We start from the raw sequence: 23,987 nt of genomic DNA, 5'->3' as shown, positions 1-23,987 counted from the left end.
TTACAGATCTTTTCCGCTCATTTACATATTTGATAAACCTAGATTTCTCAGGAACCATTCAACGGATTACAGATATTAAGGTATCATTTGACTCCACTTTCTATGACTTACGTGCCCCTGTAGATGGCATAGGGGGGTTGGTCCTATTGACATGTTCCCTTTAAGGGAAAAAAAAATACATTGGCCTTCCATCCGGAGTGGTACAAGTTGGAGCAGAATATTAAATATTAAGGGGAACAGTATTTTAGTTGTGGTGCCCCGCTTGTGACAGTGAAGCAAGGGAGAAAAATAAAAAAAAAATATATAAATATTATATATACATATACATATTGACTAAGCTATACAGTTTTAAGTCTCGTCATCTATCAGTCAATGCTTTTTGCTAGGCGTCTACTGGGTTCACTAAAAGAAATGATGTTTGCGGATTAGTTATTAAGCAATGTGCTCCTGGTCTATAGCAATTCTGAGTAAATTGTATTTTGTACATCTGCTTTGTGGTTGAAACCTTCATTGTCAGATTTTCTTTCACTTCCAAACTATATCTGAGTTAAAGGAGGAGTCTTCCAACCCTTATTGAGTGCAGAAACCCCCGGCAAACTGCCCCCGTCACCAGAGGGCGCTGCAGCCAGCCATTCGCTGGCTTTGGAGTTGCTGATTTAGGGGAAATGTAATTTTATATGTCGGTGATGTAATAGGCTGGAGTCCTTGAGTGCAAAAGCTTCTCTTAGTGAGGGAGGGGAGAACCCTCTGAAAATATTTAAATAGGTTGTGTCTGATGATGGTTATATAGCACGTCTGCCGCATGTGCATCACCTAGTGGAGTAGAAATCCACTTTAGAAACTATATGCAAATGAGGCTTGAAGTGCTCTTGGCGGGAGGGAGCACTAATTGCCACGGTTCTCCGCTCCATACTGAGTCTAAGGCTACGACCACACTATCAATATTTTACATCCGTATCTGTAAGCCAAAAGCAGGAGAGGAACAGAGGAAAAGTATAATAGAAACACGTCACCACTTCTGCATTTATCACCCACTCCTGGTTTTGGCTTACAAATACTGAGGTAAAATACTGATAGTATGACCACAGCCTAACTCTGCCCTCCATTAGGCGACCAACGTGCTGCACCAGTGATATCTGTCAATCACTTAACGGAGGGCGGAATTAGGCTGAGAATGGAGCAGAGAGTCAAGGCAGTGGAAGTGCTCCCTCCTGCCCACAGCACTTCCAATCTCATTTGCATATCATTCCTAAAGTGGATGTCTCTGCAACGGAGCAGTGTTTTCGCTTACCAAAGGCATGGATTCATTAGATTTTATTTTAAGGGGAATTAGATAAATGTTTTGGGTTTAAGGGTATGTGCTTGCTTATGTCTTTTCAGGTGGATTCTGTCTAGAACCTGCCTGAAAAAGCAATAAAGAATGAACATATGCACAGCCAGCTGTATTGACATTTCTTTGCATATGTTCAGTCTATTTAAACTTCGTTTAAAGAAAAGAACCACTGAGCGGTTTTTTTTTTTATTTTTATTCTGGCGCTGGAGTGATGATTCTAATGAAAGGTCCCTACATTCAGTCTTATACTCCCCCTCTGGCATCTTAATTTTTTTTTTTAGGCGCCACTCCGGTTCTGCGGTAACATCTGGTGACCGCAAGTTCTGACTGGCCAGACGTCAGAAATTACATCACTATCTCCCAATGCATGTCCATGAGAACCAGAACGAGGCTAGAACGAGGGCAGATCAAGGCTAGAACAATGCCAGGGCGAGGCCAGGACAAGGCCAGAACAAGGCTAGAACGATGCCAGGATGAGGCCCGAACAAGGCTAGAACGATGCCAGAACGAGGCCAGATCAAGGCTTGAACAATGCCAGGGCGAGGCCAGAACAAGGCTAGAACGATGCCAGGATGAGGCCAGAACAAGGCTATGACGATGCCAGGATGAGGCCAGAACGAGGCCAGATCAAGGCTTGAACAATGCCAGGGCGAGGCCAGGACAAGGCTAGAACGATGCCAGGATGAGGCCAGAACAAGGCTAGAACGATGCCAGGATGAGGCCAGAACGAGGCTAGAACGAGGCCAGATCAAGGCCAGAACAAGGCTAGAACGATGCCAGGATGAGGCCAGAACAATGCCAGAACGAGGCCAGGACGATGCCAGAACAAGGCTAGAACAATGCCAGGGCAAGGCCAGGACGAGGCTTTCGTGGACTTATATATAGTTGTGAGCTACGGCTCACTCCATGAAATGCTGGAAAGATCTGGCAGGTGACAAACCACCGGAGACTGATGGGAGCGGCGGTGATAAAGCGTGAAGACTGCGGCAGTTGAGTATAGGAGTAGGGTCAGGGAGCAGCCGTGAGACATGCAGGTTGGGGAACTCGAGCATATTTTTCGAGCACGCCGAACTCACCCGGTTAGCACCAAGCATGCTCCGATAACACCATATCAGAGAACGTTCGCTCATCACTACTGTTTGGCACTGCGTGCTCTTCTTTCTTTCAATATCCTACCTACGAAATGCAAAATATCCCTTTTGAAGGCATAAAAATAACAAAAACCCTTAAAACCAATTAGAAAATCTAAAGTTTAAAATCTATCTATCTATCTATCTTGAAGTGGATGCCGATGATGCTAGGAGTTCATCTCCGGCTCCTTCCGCTTTATAGTCCGGTTGGCAGCAGAGCCGGCTCGTAGACTGCATTCATATTGATGTTTAGTGTTTTCGCTTCCTCCCTAAGGGTACCCCACGGTGTCGTCATTTTAGCAGCCAAATTTGCAGCAGCACATAACGTTGATCTGTCAGTTCCCTCCTAGTGTCTGGCCTGAACTGCAGGCGTGGAGGATGGAGGCAATGAATAAGCTCTTTCCACAGCCGGCTTGTGGCAGCAGCCTCTCATGTTGACTGAGTGTCTTTCCCCTTTTTTTGGTACCTGCTGTATATTTGTTTTTGGCTTAGTTTTGTGCATTTTTCCTTTTTTTCCTATAAAAGCATGGTGGCCAGAGGGGAAATGGCCCGATTCTGGAGCCTGGAAAGCCTTCATACGGGTAGGTGTGCGGATGCTGGTGTTTGTCTGCCTTTTGGGAAGTAGTTGGGGTAGACGAGAATTCGGGTACTTGGGATGTGGGCTCTGCTGATATGTGCTGCACATGGAGGCGCTGCAGACAGCCGGCGGGAGCCAGAAACCGGGATTAGGATTTGAGCCTTGCGTTAACTGCAGGGAACATCTCGCTCTACAGAAAGGGAAGAGGAGAATCAATTACTGTTCTAATTCCAGATTCCATATCCACATTATTCAGGAAAGTCCAGACGTCTGCACACTTTTAACCCTTTCCCTGGTGCATTATTGGGAATCTGAAGAATTGTAAGCGTATGATAAATTGTGAAGTAACCGGCTCCTTGGCCAGAATATTACAGAGCCCAAAAATGAATGAATATTTATTTATTTTACTCACTCATGTAGCGCCATTAATTCCCCAGCGCTTTACAGACATTATCATCACTGTCCCCATTGGGGCTCACAGTCTAAATACCCTGTCAGTATATCTTTTGGATGTGGAGGAAACCCAGCAGACACGGGGAGAACATACAAACTCCTTAGAGATGCTGTCCTTGATGGGATTTGAACCCAGGGCCCCAGCGCTGCTAGGCTGCATTGCTAACCACAGGAGCTAGCCGCAGATACACTTTATATTTCTCAAACCTTTAAAGAATTATATAGTGCAAACATATTCTACAGCACTTTACTATAAGTAAAATTATTGTTTTTTATTTTATAAATAATATGTTTGGAAATTCCTAAAATTAAGATGAACTTTATCCCCTAGCCATCCAGTAATGATGATATACAAGGTGATGGGGGATGTCTAATTCATCATCTATCATACATCAGGCTCCTGTTTTACTGCAGCAGTCTGTATTCTGTCGGTAGCACTGATAGACTCAAGTGATGGGTATTCAGCGTGTGAAATTGTCAGCCGCTTTGTATGTAATTATTGCACTTAAAGAGGCGGCGCAACATATATATATATATATATATATGCATTGTGATTACTCGCTAATCCTGCCCCCTGCACAGTAGCTCCGCCACCCACCACATCACCACACAAAATCCTGCCCCCCACCTCATTACCACACACAATCTTGCCCCCCAACCCATCACCACACACAATCACGCCCCCCCCAGCCCATCACCACACACAATCCCGCCCCCAACCCAGTAAGTTCCAGATTGGACCAAGGGAACCCAGTGGATGTAGTGTATATGGACTTTTCAAAAGCTTTTGATACGGTGCCACACAAAAGGTTGATACATAAAATGAGAATAATGGGGATAGGGGAAAATATGTGCAAGTGGGTTGAGAGCTGGCTCAGGGATAGGAAACAAAGGGTGGTTATTAATGGAACACACTCGGACTGGGTAGCGGTTAGCAGTGGGGTACCACAGGGGTCAGTATTGGGCCCTCTACTTTTTAACATATTAATGACCTTGTAGGGGGCATTCAGAGTAGAATTTCAATATTTGCAGATGACACTAAACTCTGCAGCGTAATCAATACAGAGGAGGACAATTTTATATTACAGGATGATTTATGTAAACTAGAAGCTTGGGCTGATAAATGGCAAATGAGCTTTAATGGGGATAAATGTAAGGTCATGCACTTGGGTAGAAGTAATAAGATGTATAATTATGTGCTTAATTCTAAAACTCTGGGCAAAACCGTCAATGAAAAAGACCTGGGTGTATGGGTGGATGACAAACTTAAATTCAGTGGCCAGTGTCAGGCAGCGGCTACAAAGGCAAATAAAATAATGGGATGCATTAAAAGAGGCATAGATGCTCATGAGGAGAATATAATTTTACCTCTATACAAGTCACTAGTTAGACCACACTTAGAATACTGTGCACAGTTCTGGTCTCCGGTGTTTAAGAGGAAAATCCGAACAACGATACAGTAGCTGATCGACAACAACAATATCGACAAAATCGTAAGATTGGTTATCAACAACGAACACCTGAGCAGATTGATAAGGACATATACAGTGGGGCAAAAAAGTATTTAGTCAGTCAGCAATAGTGCAAGTTCCACCACTTAAAAAGATGAGAGGCGTCTGTAATTTACATCATAGGTAGACCTCAACTATGGGAAACAAACTGAGAAAAAAAAATCCAGAAAATCACATTGTCTGTTTTTTTATAATTTTTTTTGCATTTTATGGTGGAAAATAAGTATTTGGTCAGAAACAAACAATCAAGATTTATGGCTCTCACAGACCTGTAACTTATTCTTTAAGAGTCTCCTCTTTCCTCCACTCATTACCTGTAGTAATGGCACCTGTTTAAACTTGTTATCAGTATAAAAAGACACCTGTGCACACCCTCAAACAGTCTGACTCCAAACTCCACTATGGTGAAGACCAAAGAGCTGTCAAAGGACACCAGAAACAAAATTGTAGCCCTGCACCAGGCTGGGAAGACTGAATCTGCAATAGCCAACCAGCTTGGAGTGAAGAAATCAACAGTGGGAGCAATAATTAGAAAATGGAAGACATACAAGACCACTGATAATCTCCCTTGATCTGGGGCTCCACGCAAAATCCCACCCCGTGGGGTCAGAATGATCACAAGAACGGTGAGCAAAAATCCTAGAACCACGCGGGGGGACCTAGTGAATGAACTGCAGAGAGCTGGGACCAATGTAACAAGGCCTACCATAAGTAACACACTACGCCACCATGGACTCAGATCCTGCAGTGCCAGACGTGTCCCACTGCTTAAGCCAGTACATGTCCGGGCCCGTCTGAAGTTTGCTAGAGCGCATTTGGATGATCCAGAGGAGTTTTGGGAGAATGTCCTATGGTCTGATGAAACCAAACTGGAACTGTTTGGTAGAAACACAACTTGTCGTGTTTGGAGGAAAAAGAATACTGAGTTGCATCCATCAAACACCATACCTACTGTAAAGCATGGTGGTGGAAACATCATGCTTTGGGGCTGTTTCTCTGCAAAGGGGCCAGGACGACTGATCCGGGTACATGAAAGAATGAATGGGGCCATGTATTGTGAGATTTTGAGTGCAAACCTCCTTCCATCAGCAAGGGCATTGAAGATGAAACGTGGCTGGGTCTTTCAACATGACAATGATCCAAAGCACACCGCCAGGGCAACGAAGGAGTGGCTTCGTAAGAAGCATTTCAAGGTCCTGGAGTGGCCTAGCCAGTCTCCAGATCTCAACCCTATATAAAACCTTTGGAGGGAGTTGAAAGTCCGTGTTGGCAAGCGAAAAGCCAAAAATATCACTGCTCTAGAGGAGATCTGCATGGAGGAATGGGCCAACATACCAACAACAGTGTGTGGCAACCTTGTGAAGACTTACAGAAAACGTTTGACCTCTGTCATTGCCAACAAAGGATATATTACAAAGTATTGAGATGAAATTTTGTTTCTGACCAAATACTTATTTTCCACCATAATATGCAAATAAAATGATAAAAAAACAGACAATGTGATTTTCTGGATTTTTTTTTCTCAGTTTGTCTCCCATAGTTGAGGTCTACCTATGATGTAAATTACAGACACCTCTCATCTTTTTAAGTGGTGGAACTTGCACTATTGCTGACTGACTAAATACTTTTTTGCCCCACTGTATATGTATTTTTTTTTTTTTTTAGTGATAGACAACCCCTTAAAATAATATAAGATATACATCATCCACTACTGTTCATTTTAATTTTACACTAGTAAATAAATTAATAAAATACAGCATTTTAAGCATTGTAATATTGAGAATGCAGGAATCATGAGCTTCCTGACAGATGTGCTCCATAGAGAATTAGGAAGCAATCCATAATCCCGGGTGCGGTGCGCCGAGCGCTCATTACTGGGCTACTGCCAGGCTGGGTCTCGTATCTCCACAAATGATCCCCGGTGGCATCTTTTCTGCAGGTAGAAATGAAGTGGAACAAATGGTTTTCACGGCATCTGCTCTACGAGGCACGTGCGAGGCTTTTGGCTTCATACCTCTCATGGCTGATATTACAGCTGCAGGTGGCACATTGCACTTAGTCATGCAGTGAGAAGTCTTTGTCTGGGGTCAGTTTTGAAGGTTACATAGAAACTTTTGAACTATTGAGAATAGTCTTATTTCAGGCCGAAGATCTATTGCTCTGCTGCTACCCAGGGTTGGACTGGCCCACCAGTCTGACATTGTTGCTGCCTGTCCATTAGCTTGGAGCTAATCCAATTGTCTCCTCAGTCTTGTCACTAACCCCTAATGAATGAATAGGTTGTATTCCCCTGATCAGGACGCTGTCAAAATCCCATCTACATGAGTTTCTGGAGGGAAGGCTTTTTTGGATACACACCATTGATCAACAGCAGGAGGCGGTTAGTTGGTTATTTGGACATCAAAGTTGTTTCACAATAGATAGTAATAGTAATTCTTGCAAGCTTTTTTTTCTTTTTTCCTGGACCGGACCCCTTCCTCACCCCCCCCCCCCAAAAAAAAAAGAAAAAACACATTGAAAGCTGTGTGTGCACATGCCCTTAGTGTTCTCACCCACAACAATTCCCCTTTCATGACCCCCATACAGTATGCTGTCCCCCAAAAATGGCCCTCACCCAGTATGTTACCCCTACTGTGAATTACTCCAGACCATTTGCCTCCCACCTGCACAGTACGATTCCCCAAAGGTGCCTGCCAATGCAGTATAATGCAGATACCATTGAAATCCATAGCAGCATAATATAGAGGCAGAGAACCTGGGTTGCTTGCTGTAGTTTTGATAGAATCACTGTTTTATCAGAAGATTCACTAGAGGACTAGTAAACTTGCTGCCATGTAGTCTTCGATAACCCCATCCCTACCACTGATTGGCTGCTTTCTGCCTATGCACAGTGTACACGCCGAAAGCTGCCAATCAGTGGTGTGGGCGGGGTTACACAGAGCTCAGCATTCAGAGAACTGCTAGATCTTCAGCAGATAAAACAGGGATTTTCTCAAAATGACAGCAAGCAGCCCAGTAGGTTGGAATCTGGGTCTCTGTCTCTACATAATGCTGCTCTCGCCGGTGACGTGCAGGCACTGTGTGGCACCTTGATTCCACAAACAGTGCCACTCCTGCTTACAGGTTGTGTCTGGTATTACAATTGGATTACCCAGACTTAGATTACCCAGACGGGTAAATAAGGCCTATTTTAAGGGATGCAATAAAATGTGACTTTTATTAAATTTCAATTAAAGTGGTCTATAATGTTAAAAATTGCTGAAGTGATCTTGTATTAATTAATTTCATATGAAATCATATTTTTCAGTTTAGCAAATCCTATTTATTTTGCTAGTTATTTTAAACAACTTGTTAGTACTAGTCTATCCTAAGCAACCACGGTGCATGCAGTCCATGGCACAACAAAGGACCATTATGATGAGTATCATTAGTAGTGTCGACAAGATTCACTAGAGTGACTAATATCCATTCATAACTACCTCAACAAGTTTCGCCTTAATAGGCTTCCTCAGGAGACTGGGGCTATAATTTCCATCTTTAGAGGGGTTTTTACACATACTAATTATGTGGTATTACAGATAGATGCCATTCGCTTCAATAGAGCCTGGCTGCAATAGTGACTGTGTCTATTTAATAAGCGAATGCCTCCTCAGAGGACTGGGACTGTTGGAAGCTTCAATTTTACAAGTCACTAACGACTTGTAGGATCGCTGCTTCCAACAGGTGGCATTGTAGAGTTCAAGTCCTCTTCCTCTCTAAAGAGGCAGTTTGCATATTAAATTTCCCAGAGGAGCATTGCTCTTTAGGAGACTACTTTCCTCACGCTGACGAGACGTGTGTGTGTACTGCAGCGGCATTTTATCTTCTGGCTTTCTGTAATCGACTGTCCAGTAACGGATTACTTTACTGTCATTTCCAGTTTTAATTACCTGTGTGTTGTATAAAGTCTAGATTCCTGCAGCTTGTGGTTTTATGGTCACATTCGATATGACTTTATTGTGCAATCACTGACCGAAGATTCGGCTTTGTGTGTCAAAATATCACATCATCTATGGCACTTTTCATAGTAAACAGGGCTATTATTATTATAATTATTATTATTATACATTTTTATAGCGCCATTTATTCTATGGCGCTTTACATGTAAAAAGGGGGCAAATATAGACAAATACAATTAAACATGAGCAAAAAACAAGGCATACAGCTACATAAGGAGGGGGAGGTCCCTGCCCGCGAGGGCTCACAGTCTGCAGGGGATGGGTGATGAAACACTAGGAGAGGGTAGAGCTGGTCATGCGGGGGTTCAGTAGACTCAGGAGCACTGCACGCTGTAGGCTTGTCAGAAGAGATGAGTCTTCAGGTTCTTTTTGAAGGTTTCTATGGTAGGCGAGAGTCTGATGTGTTGTGGTAGAGAGTTCCAGAGTATGGGGGAAGCACGGGAGAAGTCTTGGATGTGGTTGTGGGAAGAAGAGATGAGAGGGGAGTAGAGAAGGAGATCTTGAGAGGATCGAAGGTTGCGTGTAGGTAAGTACCAGGAGACCATGTCACAGATGTATGGAGGAGACAGGTTGTGGATGGCTTTGTATGTCATTGTAAGGGTTTTGAACTGGAGTCTCTGGGCGATAGGCCAGTGAAGGGCTTGGCATAGGGGAGAGGCTGGGGAATAGCGGGGAGACAGGTAGATTAGTCGGGCAGCAGAGTGTAGGATGGATTGGAGTGGTGCCAGAGTGCTTGAGGGGAGGCCAGAGAGTAGGATGTTGCAGTAGTCAAGGCGGGAGACGATAAGGGCATGCACTAGTGTTTTTGTGGTGTCGCGGTCAAGGAATGCACGGATCCGGGAGATATTTTTGAGTTTGAGATGGCAGGAGGAGGCAAAGGCTTGGATATGTGGCTTGAAAGAGAGGGCAGAGTTTGAGGATCACCCTGAGGCATCGGGCGTGTGGGACTGGAGAAAGTGAGCAGCCATTGACTTTGATAGTTAGGTCTGGTGAAGGGGTAGAGTGAGATGGGGGAAAGATGATGAATTCTGTTTAGTCCATGTTCAATTTTTGAAAGCGAACAGAAAAGAAGGCTGAGATAGCAGACAGACAGTGTGGGATTTTGGTAAGGAGGTGAGGTCAGGTCCGGATAGGTAGATCTACGTGTCATCAGCGTAGAGCTGATACTGCATACCGTGGGATCATATGAGCTGTCCCAGGCCGAAGGTTTAGATGAAGAAGAGTAGGGGTCCTAGAACAGAGCCTTGAGGAACACTGACAGACAAGGGGCGGAGTGAGGAGGTGGTGTGGGGGAAGGAGACACTGAATGTTCGGTCTGTCAGATATGATGAGATCCAGGATAGGACCAAGTCTGTGATGCCAAGAGATGAGAGGATCTGCAGCAAAAGGGAGTGGTCTACAGTGTCAAAGGCAAAAGACAGGTCCGGGAGACGGAGGGCAGAGTAGTGTCGCTTGCTCTTGACAGTTAGTAGGTCATTGGTGACTTTAGTTAGGGCAATCTCAGTTGAGTGGTGGGGTTGGAAGCCAGACTGTAACCGGTCAAAGAGGGAGCAGGAGGAGAGGTGGGAGGACAGTTCAAGATGGACATGTTGTTTCAGTAATTTTGAGGCATAAGGGATAAGAGATATCGGGCGATAGCTAGATACCGAGGATGGGTCGAAGGAGGGCTATCAAGGCTTCCACCTCACCTTTTTTTTTGAGGGTTGGAAGTCAATTCCAACCAGCGGATGTCCATGCCAACCAGTCCATATGGAGCGCCCGCCAGAGAACTGGGTACTCGGTACCGGGTCCGGTCGTTATTAAAGGGTTGGTCATGGTGGCTGCGACCCAGTCCGTGGCCCTGGGCACCCAAGTAAATGGGATAGTCTTTAAAGGGGATGTGAAAATAATAAAAGTTTGTGACACCACCTGTGTTACTCTGTTAGGGTGACCGATGCTGCTTAAAAGGGGTCCTCTGGAGGCGATGGTGCTGCAGCAAAGATAGTGTCACTTCCCACAGGTAAAGCGGGGTCCCCAGGGCTCCCGATGTATTTGGCCAGAGTGGTGTAGTGCCAGAATAAACAGAGGACACAGGGTTGCAATGTCTTTACCTGGTTTACTGTTGGCAGTCAGTTTCAGTCCAGGGTACTGGCAACAGGTGACGGTGGAGTCCAGGCAGCCGAGAAATGGTTTGAATCCCCTTGGTCAGGTCAGATTGGTAGCCTTCCACTATGTGCTGACTGATAGTCCCTTGCTGCCTGTGGCTTCCCTACAAGGTCCTCATTCCTCCCTGTCCTGGGACAGTACCTGCACGGTAGGCAACTTGAGCCGTTTCCTTGGGGTCTTTATTCACGGGGACTTCAGGCTCTGGACATTGCTGTACCTCAGGTGTAATGTGGACAATTCACTTTCAGTTTCCTGCCCTCCGGTTCTGCCGTGGGACTTGTAGTTCCTCACGACCTCGGGCTCCCAGTGCCCAGTTTCTAGCTTAGAGAGAGCCCACTCGCAGCTCTCCTCCAGCTCCTGATCTCTCCTGTGCTCCTTCACTGTCTGTCTGCTACAGACTAACTCCTCCTCCAGACAAGAATGTATATAGGGAAGTTCCCCTTCAACCTGGTTCAGAGCTCCCCCTTCTGGCCTGGAGTCAGAACGTATTGAATGTAAAGCTTACTTGCCAAAGGGATTCACCTCGTTTCCAGGCATGGCATCACCCTAGATCACCACCCGAGAGGAAGGCAATACCACTGTGGTACCTGAACTCCTGGGGTGCCACACATACATTGTCCATACATTACAAGAAGGTGTATTTTTTTCATTGGCTCCAGTTTCTAAATCTACGTTAACATTAAAGAAGATCTGTCACTTGCTAAAATAAAGTGAGCTAAATACTTTCGAAAAATCCCTGAGGTCAACTGATTCTTTTCCGCTTTGTGCTGCGTCACTCCATTGCAGAGATGTTCACATTTGTTTCTTTAGGACTTGGAGCGCACCATGTGAAGTCTCTGCTTGCAGTTCAACTGGCAATTTCTTTGGAGTCTTCGCTGGTGGTGTGCACTCTTACCTATTCCATACAGATGCTGCCAATCACAGTTCAGCAGTGTCTCAGACTGCTATATCAGCTGCTGCTGTGATCAATAATGTCTGGGAAGGAGTGGTGAAAGCGCACGCCCCCAGAGAAGATTCTGAAGAAACGTCCAGTTGAGCTGCAAATAGAGATTTCACATACGGTATATCAGAAAAAAACAAATGTGAATATCTCTGCAATGAAGTGGCGTAGTGAAAAACGTGAAAGAGTTGGAGAATCGGGGAATCTCAGGGATTCATCCAAAGTATTTAACTTTTTCTATTTGCGCAACTTACAGGTCCTCTTTAAGGTCTTATGGATGGATCTTAAGGCTCCCATACACAGTAGATTAAAACCAAAATTGTTCTACAGGATCGGCCATCTTCTGTGTGTGTGTAGTGGATTCCGACTTTGCCCCTCAAGACACTCTCCCAAGTGTATGTTCTAACTGGAAATAGGCTTCCATCAGAGGTCTGACAGGGATTTGCTCCTAAAACACATGCACACTCCGCCAAAGTGAGCGTGCCTGTGTATCTATGGTCAGTAAGAATAGCTGTAAATGGAACGGGATTGTCCAGTCAAAATTAGTAAAGGTATTGTTGTCTTGTCCTTTTAAATGTGTTGAGGTTTTTTAAAAACAAGAAGCTTAAAGGGACTGTCTGGGACTTTATACATTGATGGCTTATTCTTGGAATAATTCCTCAATATCTGATCAGTGGGGTGGGGGGGGGGTGAGACACCCGGTACAACTGCAGATCAACTGTTCCTGGTGTCGGTGGCAGCTGGAAGTGCCCAGCTCCATCATAGTGTCAGCGGCCACATTCTCCATATCCTCCCGCTAGTTAATTCAATAGAGGGCAGACGTGATATGCAGTACCGGGCCGCGACCACTATGAAGCAGATCGAAGTGTGTGTGCAATAATACATTATTATTCCAGTGAGTTCTGTAAGTAGGTATTAAAGGGGCTGGTTAGAAAAAAACTCATGGTAATAACCAGATCAGTATCTTCTGCACCTTCAGCGATCAGTTGTGATCTGAAAGGAATTACAGCAAGTGTTCAGTTTTCCTGTAGCGCCATCACAGGAGAGAAGTACTGCACAGGATAACGCAGGATTGCACAGGATAACGCAGGATTGCACAGGACAGGAAAATGGAATATTATACGGAACATATTACCTTTTTAATGACTTCCGATTATTTTTTTATATTTTTGTGTGTATTTTATATTTTTCAGCAAATTTTTTTCTTCAGCAAAACCTGATCTGTTGGCAGGAAAGATGCTGCAGAAAAAAGCATGTTTTTCGCTGCATTTTTTTTGTACATTTTTTTTGCTGCGGTGTTTGCATGCTGATAAAGTTTAGTATTGGGGGAAAAAAAGTCCTATTCTATAGAATCAGGTTTTGGCACAAAAAACACAGCAAAACCTGATACCACATGTAAAGCGCCATGGAATAAATGGCGCTATAACAATAAATAATAATAATAATACCTGCGTTTTTGGTGCATTTTTTTCAGCAATTTTTCACCACCCATTCATTTCAATGGGTGAAAAATGCTGAAAATACTGCAAGAAATGACATGCTCCATTGTGAAACAAACCATGTAAAGCACAAAATACTGAAAAACAAAAAAACAAGCTGTGTGCAGGAGATTTCTGAAATCTCATAGACTTTGCTAGTACTGTAAAACGCAGCTGAATATTTGCATAAAAAAAACGCCCAGTGTGAACTTAGCCTTAAACTCCAGAAAACTGTTCTCTTGTCGGTCTGAGCTGGAGATTGGTTCATGGATGTGTGTGGACATAAGTAACATCAGGAGTGGTTCACAAAAAGTTGGACATAGATTTTAGACAGCTGTTGGCCAACCTTTATTCTATGGACATCTTTTCTCGCACAACCCCCATTGACATCCATGCCCCTTTTAGCCGAGTGTGCACATTTTTAATGTATAAAGGGTGTAAAGGCTCGTATAAATGTTAGACTAACATTGGCTGCATCTGACAATCCAATGTATATGGGGGCATCCAGTCAATGCTTAGTGTTCCCGACTGTTGATCTTTGTGTGCTCCAGGAGAAAAGCCACCGCCAGAAGATTGTCATCTGCTGTTGAGAAACACTGGCTTAGATAATCTTAAATATGTTCATGTTTTAGTTTCCGTCTTGTGGCTCCTACACTAAATTAAATCCCCAGAGAACTTTATACTAATGGCACACATTAATTAGATGGGTGAATTTCAACCTGTTCTTGAACGCATATACAAGTCAATCGCTGGTTGTTTACTGACTGGTTTACACAGGCTGATTGGACCAGAAAAGCCCCTTTTACGATCATTCTGTCCCTATACAGCATCATGTTATCGACTGCCGTTAACTCTGATTTTCATGTTGAAGGTCTAATCACCCAAAGAAAGTTCTTTGCTCCATTGTTGGGTGATGGCCAGCATATACACAACTGCCAATAATCGGGAATGAACATCCCATGAACACTCGCTTGTCTAAATGGACCTCGAGGTGGATTATAAATTAGAAGATGGCAGCAGCTTCTGTTTTCTGATTGTGTATGGAAGTCCTCGGGGTCTATTGTAAACCAGGCTTTGTAGATTTGATATTTATTTAGGCCGCCCCCTTCCTCCTCCATAAACATTAAGATGCATGTTTTCCTGAGCCGAACGTGCATTAATGTGATTTAGAATACTGAATAGTCGTAGTTGAATCTCCAAGTTAGGATTATCTTGTCGATTATAATAAAAATCTGATTGCGATTTAATGAATATATAAACTCCACTATTGCTGTAAACGCTAATGTGAGGTAATTATTTTGCATTTTTTGATCAGAGCAAAAAACCCATCCAACCCCATCAAGGTGTACCTAATTATGGATGGTCCCTATCACTAGTGTCCTGCCTCTCCATGTGCCGAACCAGGCCTCATCTGAATGGGGTAAACCAGGCATAGCTTGCAATTAAAACCTTGTCTGGCAAGGATCTCTACTTAAGGCTGCTGAGCCCTGGAGGCCCACTTTCGCATGGGGCCCTGGTGCAATTTCTATGTTTGGACGCCCTTCAAGACATATCCAGTAAAGTACTGTAGTAGGGAGTAGTTTCATTTTCGGCCATAATGGTTTGTCCAAATCCTATGTAGTTTATCATGGAGAACTTTACTTAGAGAAGGTATTTAATACAGATATGTAGACCATACAATACACAGGGCTTGGCTTTATATAAAAGTGTTGAAAGTCTTTAGATGGCTAAATTCGACCATACACACTTTAGGTGGTTGTCAGCAGATCGCTTGGCCGACAGCCATCAAGTGCTACTGTGTTTTCTATGGGAAGGCCATCATCAGACATCACTCGCGACAGCTTATCTCAAGGAGAACAAAGTAATCGGCAATCTGAGATCTGACATGATCAACATCTCCTGCAATTATCAGTTGTCCAGGGCCCTCATACACATTAAACTGTCACTTAATCCATCTAAAGTATATTGTCAGGTTTGGGCCAACATTTGTCTAAGGGTACCGTCACACTATACGATTTACCTACGATCACGACCAGCGATATGACCTGGCTGTGATCGTAGGTAAATCGTAGTGTGGTCGCTGGGGAGCTGTCACACAGACAGCTCTCCAGCGACCAACGATGCCGAGGTCCCTGGGTAACCAGGGTAAACATCGGGTAACTAAGCGCAGGACCGCGCTTAGTAACCCGATGTTTACCCTGGTTACAAGCGTAAAACTTAAAAAAAAAACAAACAGCACATACTTACATTCTGGTGTCCGTCAGGTCCCTTGCCGTCTGCTTCCCGCACTCACTGACTGCCGGCCGTAAAGTGAAAGTGAAAGCACAGCCGCTGTGCTCTGCTTTCACTTTACGGCCGGCAGTCACAGTGCGGGAAGCAGACAGCAAGGGACCTGACGGACACCAGAATGTAAGTATGTGCTGTTTGTTTTTTTTTAGTTTTACGCTTGTAACCAGGGTAAACATCGGGTTACTAAGCGCGGCCCTGCGCTTAGTTACCCGATGTTTACCCTGGTTACAAGCGAACGCATCGCTGGATCGCATCGCTAGATCGGTGTCACACACACCGATCTAGCGATGACAGCGGGAGATCCAGCGATGAAAGAAAGTTCCAAACGATCTGCTACGACGTACGATTCTCAGCAGGATCCCTGATCGCTGCTGCGTGTCAGACACAGCGATATCGTAACGATATCGCTGGAACGTCACGAATCGTACCGTCGTAGCGATCGAAATGGTATAGTGTGACGGTACCCTAAGGTATTGGGGCCTTCATGTTCTGCCATCATTTTTTTAACAAAATTAAAGTCAACAGTTTGACTATTTGAGATCACCATTGTGTTCTTAAAGTTGATTATTTCTTAACCTACAGAAAGCACACCATAGAGTATGTATGTATTTATGTGTCCGGGACTTCATGGTGCAGTTTCTGCTGTTATACAGGATCACCAGTGTGAAGGTGCTTGACTAGAAAGTCAATGTGATGAAGTCTTGCCTCTTCATAACTGTGCTGACTTTTAGGGATTATCCGTCAGCCTCACGTATGCCAACTGAACAGAACTTGAAGCCAGATTGGAAACCTTTTCCATGAGTCACTTATTTATTGAATGGTTCTTCTGTAGTCTCTACTGATGGAGGAGCAGAGTCTACGACTTTGGTCGATGACAATGGCAGCGAGGAGGAGTACAGCTTTGATGATCGCTACCAGGCCAGTCCAAGATACCTACAGCCAGGAGGGGAGCAGCTGGCCATCAATGAGGTAGATAATAGTGTATTGTGATAGAAGATTGTAACGGGATGTTTTTGTTTGATACTCTTGGGCACCAATCCAAAACTTCTACTGTGTGTCATTTATAAAACTAGTAAAGAAAGGAGTATTTGAAATTGGATTTGCTTTTATGAGTTTAATAGTATGGTTGCATCGAATGTAGTATAATCTGCAGCCATAATAATTTTATTGATACAGTGGGGAAAATAAGTATTTGATACACTGCTGATTTTGCAAGTTTTCCCACCAACAAAGAATGGAGAGGTTTTTATCGTACGTACACTTCAACTGTGAGAGACAGAAACTTAAAAAAAAAATCCAAAAATCACATAGTATGGTTTTTAGATAATTAATTTGCATTTTAGTGCATTAAATAAGTTTGTAATACAGTAGAAAACAGAACTTAATATTTGGTATTGAAACCTTTCATTTTCAATTACAGAGGTTTCCTCTAGTTTTTGACCAAGTTTGCACACACTGCAGCAGGGACTTTGGCCCACTCTTCATACAGATCTTCTCCAGATCTTTCAGGTTTCAGGGCTGTCACTGGGCAACATTTGAGGTTCAACTCTCTCCAAATATTTTCTATTGCGTTCAGGGCTGGAGACTCGTTAGGCCACTTCAGGACCTTAAAATACTTCTAACGGAGCCACTCCTTAGTTGTCTTGACTGTGTGTTTCGGGTCATTGTCATGCTGAAAGATCCAGCCATGACCCATCTTCAATACTCTTACTGAGGGAAGGAGGTTGTAGGCCAAAATCTCATGATACATGACCCCATCCATCAATACGGTGCAGTCACCCTTTCCTCTTTGCAGAAAAGCACCCCCAAAATATGATGTTTCCCCCACCATGCTTCACGGGGCAGTGTTCTTGGGAATATACTCATCCTTATTCTTCCTCTTTCTCCAAACACGGCAAGTGGAGTTCATACCAAAAAGTTCTATTTTGGCCTCATCTGACCACATGACCTCCTCTAATACCTCCTCTGGATCATGTAGATCAGTGTTTCTCAAACTCCAGTCCTCACGGACCCCACAGGTCATGTTTTCAGGATTTCCATAGTGTTGCACAGGTGAGAGAATTCCTGAGGGCTTGATGAAACTTCCACCACCTGTGCAATACTAAGGAAATCCTGAAAACATGACCTGTGGGGTCCGTGAGGCCTGGAGTTTGGAAAACACTGATGTAGATGGTCATTGTGGAATTTCAAATGGGCCTGGACATTTGCTGGCATGAGCAGAGGGACTATGCGTTCCCTGCAGGATTTTAGTCCACGTCGGCATAGTGTGTTACTAACGATAGTGTTTTGAGACTGGTTGAAAGTGATTGACCAGGTCCTCCAGTGTAGTTCTGGGCTGATTCCTGACCTTTCTCAGAATCCTCCTTACCCCACGAGACGAGATCTTGCATGAAGCCCCACTGAGAAAAATTGACAGTCATCTTGTGTTTCTTCCATTTTCTAATATTTGTGCCAACAGTTGTTGCCTTCTCACCAAGCTGCTTGAATATTGTCCTGTAGCCCATGCCAGCTTTGTGCAGGTCTACAATTTTGTTCCTGGTGTCCTTAGACAGCTCTTAGGTCTTGGTCATGGTAAAGAGGTTGGAGTGTGACTGAGTGTGTGGACAGGTCTTTTATACAGGTAACAATTTCAAACAGGTTCAATTAATACAAGTAATGAGTGCAGAGTAGGAGGCTTCTTAAAGAAAAACAAACAGGTCTGTGAGAGCCAAGGTTCTTACTGGTTAGTAGGTGATTGAATACTTCATTTCATGCAATAAAATGGAATTTATTTTAAAAATCATACAACGTGATTTCTGGTATTTATTTTTAGATGCTCTCTCTGTCACAGTTGAAGTGTATCTACGATAAAAATTACACACCTCTCCATTCTTTGTAGGTGGGAAAACTTGCAAAATCGTCAGTGTATCAAATACTTATTTTCCCTACCTTACATACTTATTTTGCACATATTGAGATGCGTGGTCTATGAACGTTAGTTAGATTGTATTTTTCAGAGATTTGTTGATTTGAAATGTGGTTGAGAAGATGACTGTAAAGATTAATTTGGCTTGTGATTTCTGGAGTGGTGGGAATTGAACAGTTTGAAAAATAAGCTAATGAGTAAAGACCACCAGCACCCCATACAGTGTAGATAACTGTGTGCCGAACAAAGGTTTAAATGATGATTTGGCCAACAGCTATCTTGCCCACCCCTGCCTAAAATATGAACACTCACTCTGCTGGGCACTCCTGTGTTCTGTATAAGAGAGCCGCTGTCTGACATCGCTAGTGCTGGGGTATCTCTAAAGGAGAACTAAAGGATCGGCAATCTGAAATTGGACATGCTGGATCTCTTTCCCTCTGACCTCATCTTGGGAGCCCCCATAGACATCAGACTGTCTTCAGGATCTTCTGCTATTGGCAAGTTTGACCGTCGTTAGTCTGATGTGTATGGTAAACTTGCATCACACATCTCGCGGTGTCTTGAGGAAGAATATATTTGTACATTACCTCTAAAGTGTATGCTGTAAGCTCCCCTTAATTACCACACAAAAAGAATCTTCCTTCCATTCAGTGACTTCAAAATGTTTTGTGTTAGACTAGACGCCTTCTCACTGCTTTAATTGGGACATTAGTCATTTATTTTTTATGTATTTTCTTTCAGCTGATAAGTGATGGTAGCACAGTTTATGCAGAAGCATTATGGGATCATGTTACCATGGATGATCAGGAGTTGGCCTTCAAAGCTGGAGATGTCATACGAGTTCTTGAAGCTTCAAATAAGGACTGGTGGTGGGGGCGAATTGGAGATGCCGAAGCCTGGTTTCCAGCAAGTTTTGTAAGGGTAAGGAATCAACTGGCCACATAAATAAGATAGTGTCCAACTTTTCAATCTCAAAACCATGAAACTTGAGTTTAGTAATAAAATGTGTTACATATTTCTAGTTACGAGTGAATCAAGAAGATATCTCTGAAAACTCAGGTAGCCTTCATGATGAAGATCAAGACCCCGATATTGCTAAATATCGTCACAAGAGCACTGAAAACAAGGAGCAAATGCGAACAAATGTAATTCAAGAGATAATGAACACAGAACGGGTCTACATTAAACATTTGAAGGACATCTGCGAGGTAAAGTGCAGGCTTCTCTCGCCCCACCGCTAAACATACATCATACTTAGTCACTTAGTTTTATATGCAGGTTCCATTTTTTTCTGAATTTGTATTGGAGGAGGAAGTAATTTGTTTTTACAAGGCTCATGCAAAGTAACACATGTGCAATACAGGAATTTTAGAATTGCCTCAAGCAGATAGAGTTCTGGGGTGAGGTTTTCAATTAAAAATGCGCGATTCAGAAAATATCAATGAAGTCTCGGGTCTGTTCATTGGTTCTGACTAGCAAGGGGGATGTTTAGCTATTTAAATGATCCAGTCAGCAAACACCCTACATACACATCATTGGTTAGATGTCAATACAGAAAACCTAATCTGGTGTGGAAATGGAAGTGCTTATGTCTTCAGATCTTGGTATCTTTCTAAAGTGTGTTAATAAGACCTACATCCTACTATTTGAAGAACATTCAAACGCAGAGATGGGAGAATCAATTCACAGGGCTCTAGTCCATTGTCCAGGTCAGTAATCTGTGACCACTTTACGGGAGGTCTGCGAATCTCCTCACTGCCCGGCATTCCCAGCTTTTTATTTTGATTAGCCGGGCTGGTGAGACATCGTGCATATATCACTCTGCAACGATGATGTCACGCAAACCCTTTTAATTAAATTAGAAGCCAAGAGTGCTGGGAGCTAGGAAGTTTTGGAGGTCTCACTCCAGCAGTCACAGAGTACTGACTTGGTCGATGAACTAGAGTTTCGCAAATCAGTCCTCTCATTTCTAATAAAATATATTTATTTTCAGCTGACCAACGCTTATAGTATAAAATGATTGCGCTTATATGCCAGGCTCTATGCCCATGCTTCCTATATTGGTCCCAATAAAATTAAAAGTAAAAAAATCTTTTTTTTATCTTTTTTTTCAATCTCAGGGCTACATCAAGCAGTGTCGAAAGCACACAAGCATGTTCACTGAAGCACAACTCAAAACCATCTTTGGAAATATTGAAGAGGTCTATAGGTTCCAGAAAACATTTTATAAAAACCTGGAGAAGCAATACAACAAAGAAGAGCCTCATCTGAGTGAAATCGGGGGCTGCTTTCTTGAAAATGTGAGTTGCGTATATGTGAGTTTAAAAAATACTATGCACTGGATTGGGCGACAAGTTCCTAGTATGTACCCGGATTTAAAGTGGTATTTTGGTTTTGGCATATAATCTGGCCATTAGCCCAACATTATTCTCTGTACCATCCCATAGAAAGGCATGCTTGGCTTGGAAGAGCTTCATGTGCTCTCAATAGGAAGACAGGAATAAGCCATTGCCAGTCACTACTGGTGGTAGCTTCTCCTGTAGAAACAAAAGGATAGCACATGTAGAAATAAAGTATGCCCAAGCCTTATTTTCTTCACATTTGCCATTGTGCATGAATACGGATAGCACCAGGGCACCCGTTTCACTGAAATTGGCAGGTTTGGTTAATATTCCTCTAATGTGTATAGCTACCTTATAGCTGGTCCACCATATGTGTGGCCAGAGGAATGTCCCCTGTTACTACTGAGAGGGGTTCCACTATCCCTAATGGCATGGCCTCCTTGATACCGATCTTATGGAAAGGCACATTCAGGAGACCTGGTGTAATTAAATGAATCGTGTTATTTAGGCTACTTTTTTTCGAAACCTTATGGCAATGGTAACTGAGAATTTTGTGTTGGAATTATTCAAGCACATTCATGTACATCATAAGGTGGAGTTGTCTATAGAAGAACTTCAAAGGGTATCAAGTAACCTAAGGCCAGAACTGAATGTATTGCTTAACACCATGTCAGACCGGAGTGGCAAGGGACCAACGGTGACACGGACCCTGGTGGCCCACTCTACAGCTACATACAAAGGTTATATTATCCTAATTTAAAAATGTTGCTTTGTTTTTTTATAAAACGATAAACTGGGTAGTTTGTTGATTAAACGATGAGATGGTGGATTGGTCTGTACATAGCGAATCAGGGGTCCTGCTCAAATAGTGATACTGCTGCAGAGGGGCCCACCGGAGGATTTACCTGCTCCCCTGTGGGCCAGTCCAAGCCTGGCATAAAACCTTTTATCATACACTTTTGGTTTAGCAATTTGACTTTCAACTTAGCCAAAAAAAAAACTCACAGGGTTTGTAAACTCTCATAGTAACATCTAAAAAAAAAAAAAAAAATTAAACATCACAATAATGATTATATCACCAAGGTCAAACGCTTTGTGAATGATCTCGACAATTACGGTAATAAATACTTGTACTTCTTACATGGAAGATAATGGCATATATTGTGATGCTTCCTTTTTTTTTTTTTGGCACACACATGTAGCATGAAGGATTTTCAATCTACTCCGAGTACTGTAACAACCACCCCAACGCCTGCCTGGAGCTTTCCAACCTGATGAAGCACAGCAGATATCGTCACTTCTTTGAGGCCTGTCGGCTACTGCAGCAGATGATCGATATAGCTATTGATGGCTTCCTGCTGACTCCAGTCCAGAAGATCTGCAAGTATCCTCTGCAGCTAGCTGAGCTACTCAAGTACACGACCCAGGACCACAGGTGGGAACTTTGCCGCTAAATGACTTATTTGTTTCTTCACGTTTTTTTAGTTGGAACTATTACACATAGTATTTTTATTTTTTTTTAATTTTTTTTTTTTAAGTTTGTCTGAAATATTAGTGCCAATTTATTATTAATAAGTATAGTATAGTATAAGTATAATAAATATATAAAATGTATAGTATATACAATATATATATATATATATATATATATATATATATATATATATATATATATATATATATATATATATATATATATATATAGTATAGTATAATAAATATATAAGTATAAGTATAAATTTATCGTATGGTTTACTATATATTTGCATTGCTGAATATTCTTTTACCACTCAACGCTTGTAAACTATCTAGATGAAATTCTAAATATTGATAAAAAAAAATAAATTACAATAAAAAAGCAAATCTATTATAGCTCTTTTAGAATCTTCTACTCCTTTCCTATGACCAGTTTCTTCTGATTCAATTGTATGCATTGATTCAAAGAGAAACTAACGTCTCGTTTTACTTGTAGTCTGAGCTCCCAGCATCGTGACATATACAGTATACAGGAAGAGCAGATTAATATAAAGTAAAGGATTGGGGGAAAAATCAGTATGACTTTTTTTTTTAATTCATTTTTATGTTTGGGAGTCCAGTGGGAGGAGTTATCTCTGACAATCTTCCCTGTATGACAGTCATTGACTAGGAACACCACCCACTGGACTCTTAAGCATAGTAAGAGCATGGATTTAGATAAATGAATGACAGTTTATATAAAATTACTTTCCCATTAAATTTAAATATCAATCTTTTCAGCTCCTCCTGCAGAATAGACATCGCGTTTAATGTGGTAGTTTTCCATTATATCAATGTTTGCAAATGTAAAATGTTTTAGGGTGAGTTCATACTAGGCGTTTTTTAGTGTTTTTTTTTTTTTTTTTCTGCCGCAAAACTTTCTCTTGGCAAAAAAAAAGCAGGTTTTCCTTGCGTTTTTGTGCATTTTTTTGCTGAGATTTTGGCATGCTACATTTGTCTCTTGTGCCTGCTGATAAAGTTTAGTGTTGGGAAAAAAAAATGTCCTAGTCCATAGAATGATGATTTGGCACAAAAAAAAACGCAGCAAAACCTGATACCTGCGTTTTTGGTGCAGTTTTTTTCAGCGTTTTTCCACCACCCATTCAAGTCAATGGGTGAAAAACGCTGAAAGAAGTGACACGCTCTATGTCCAAAAAAACATGCAAAGCACAAAATACTGATGAATAAAAAAAAAAACAAAGTGTGTGCATGAGATTTCTGAAATCTCATAGGCTTTGCTGGTACTGTAAAAAGCAGCTGAAAATTGGCATAAAAAATGCCGCAAAAACGCCCAGTGTGAACTTAGCCTTACTATATTTTTCAGCAACGATGACTGAACAGAAATATATCAAACAAAATCTTATTTTTGAG

General features: G+C 42.5%; 1 protein-coding gene across 3 annotated transcripts in view; it reads left to right on the top strand.

The window, feature by feature from the left end:
• Positions 1–23,987, top strand: part of SPATA13 (spermatogenesis associated 13) — an 80,356-nt gene that overhangs the window by 41,794 nt on the left and 14,575 nt on the right. For all 3 annotated transcript variants that reach the window (XM_069759064.1, XM_069759063.1, XM_069759065.1), the window contains 5 exons: positions 16,687–16,823; positions 19,501–19,680; positions 19,782–19,967; positions 20,880–21,059; positions 22,304–22,536. In XM_069759064.1, the coding sequence (XP_069615165.1) occupies positions 16,687–16,823; positions 19,501–19,680; positions 19,782–19,967; positions 20,880–21,059; positions 22,304–22,536 (916 nt within the window). The remainder of the gene's footprint in view (positions 1–16,686; positions 16,824–19,500; positions 19,681–19,781; positions 19,968–20,879; positions 21,060–22,303; positions 22,537–23,987) is intronic.

The sequence above is a fragment of the Ranitomeya imitator genome, chromosome 3 (assembly GCF_032444005.1).
Source record: "Ranitomeya imitator isolate aRanImi1 chromosome 3, aRanImi1.pri, whole genome shotgun sequence".
Lineage (NCBI taxonomy): Eukaryota > Metazoa > Chordata > Amphibia > Anura > Dendrobatidae > Ranitomeya > Ranitomeya imitator.
This window is presented reverse-complemented; position numbering and strand designations above follow the sequence as displayed.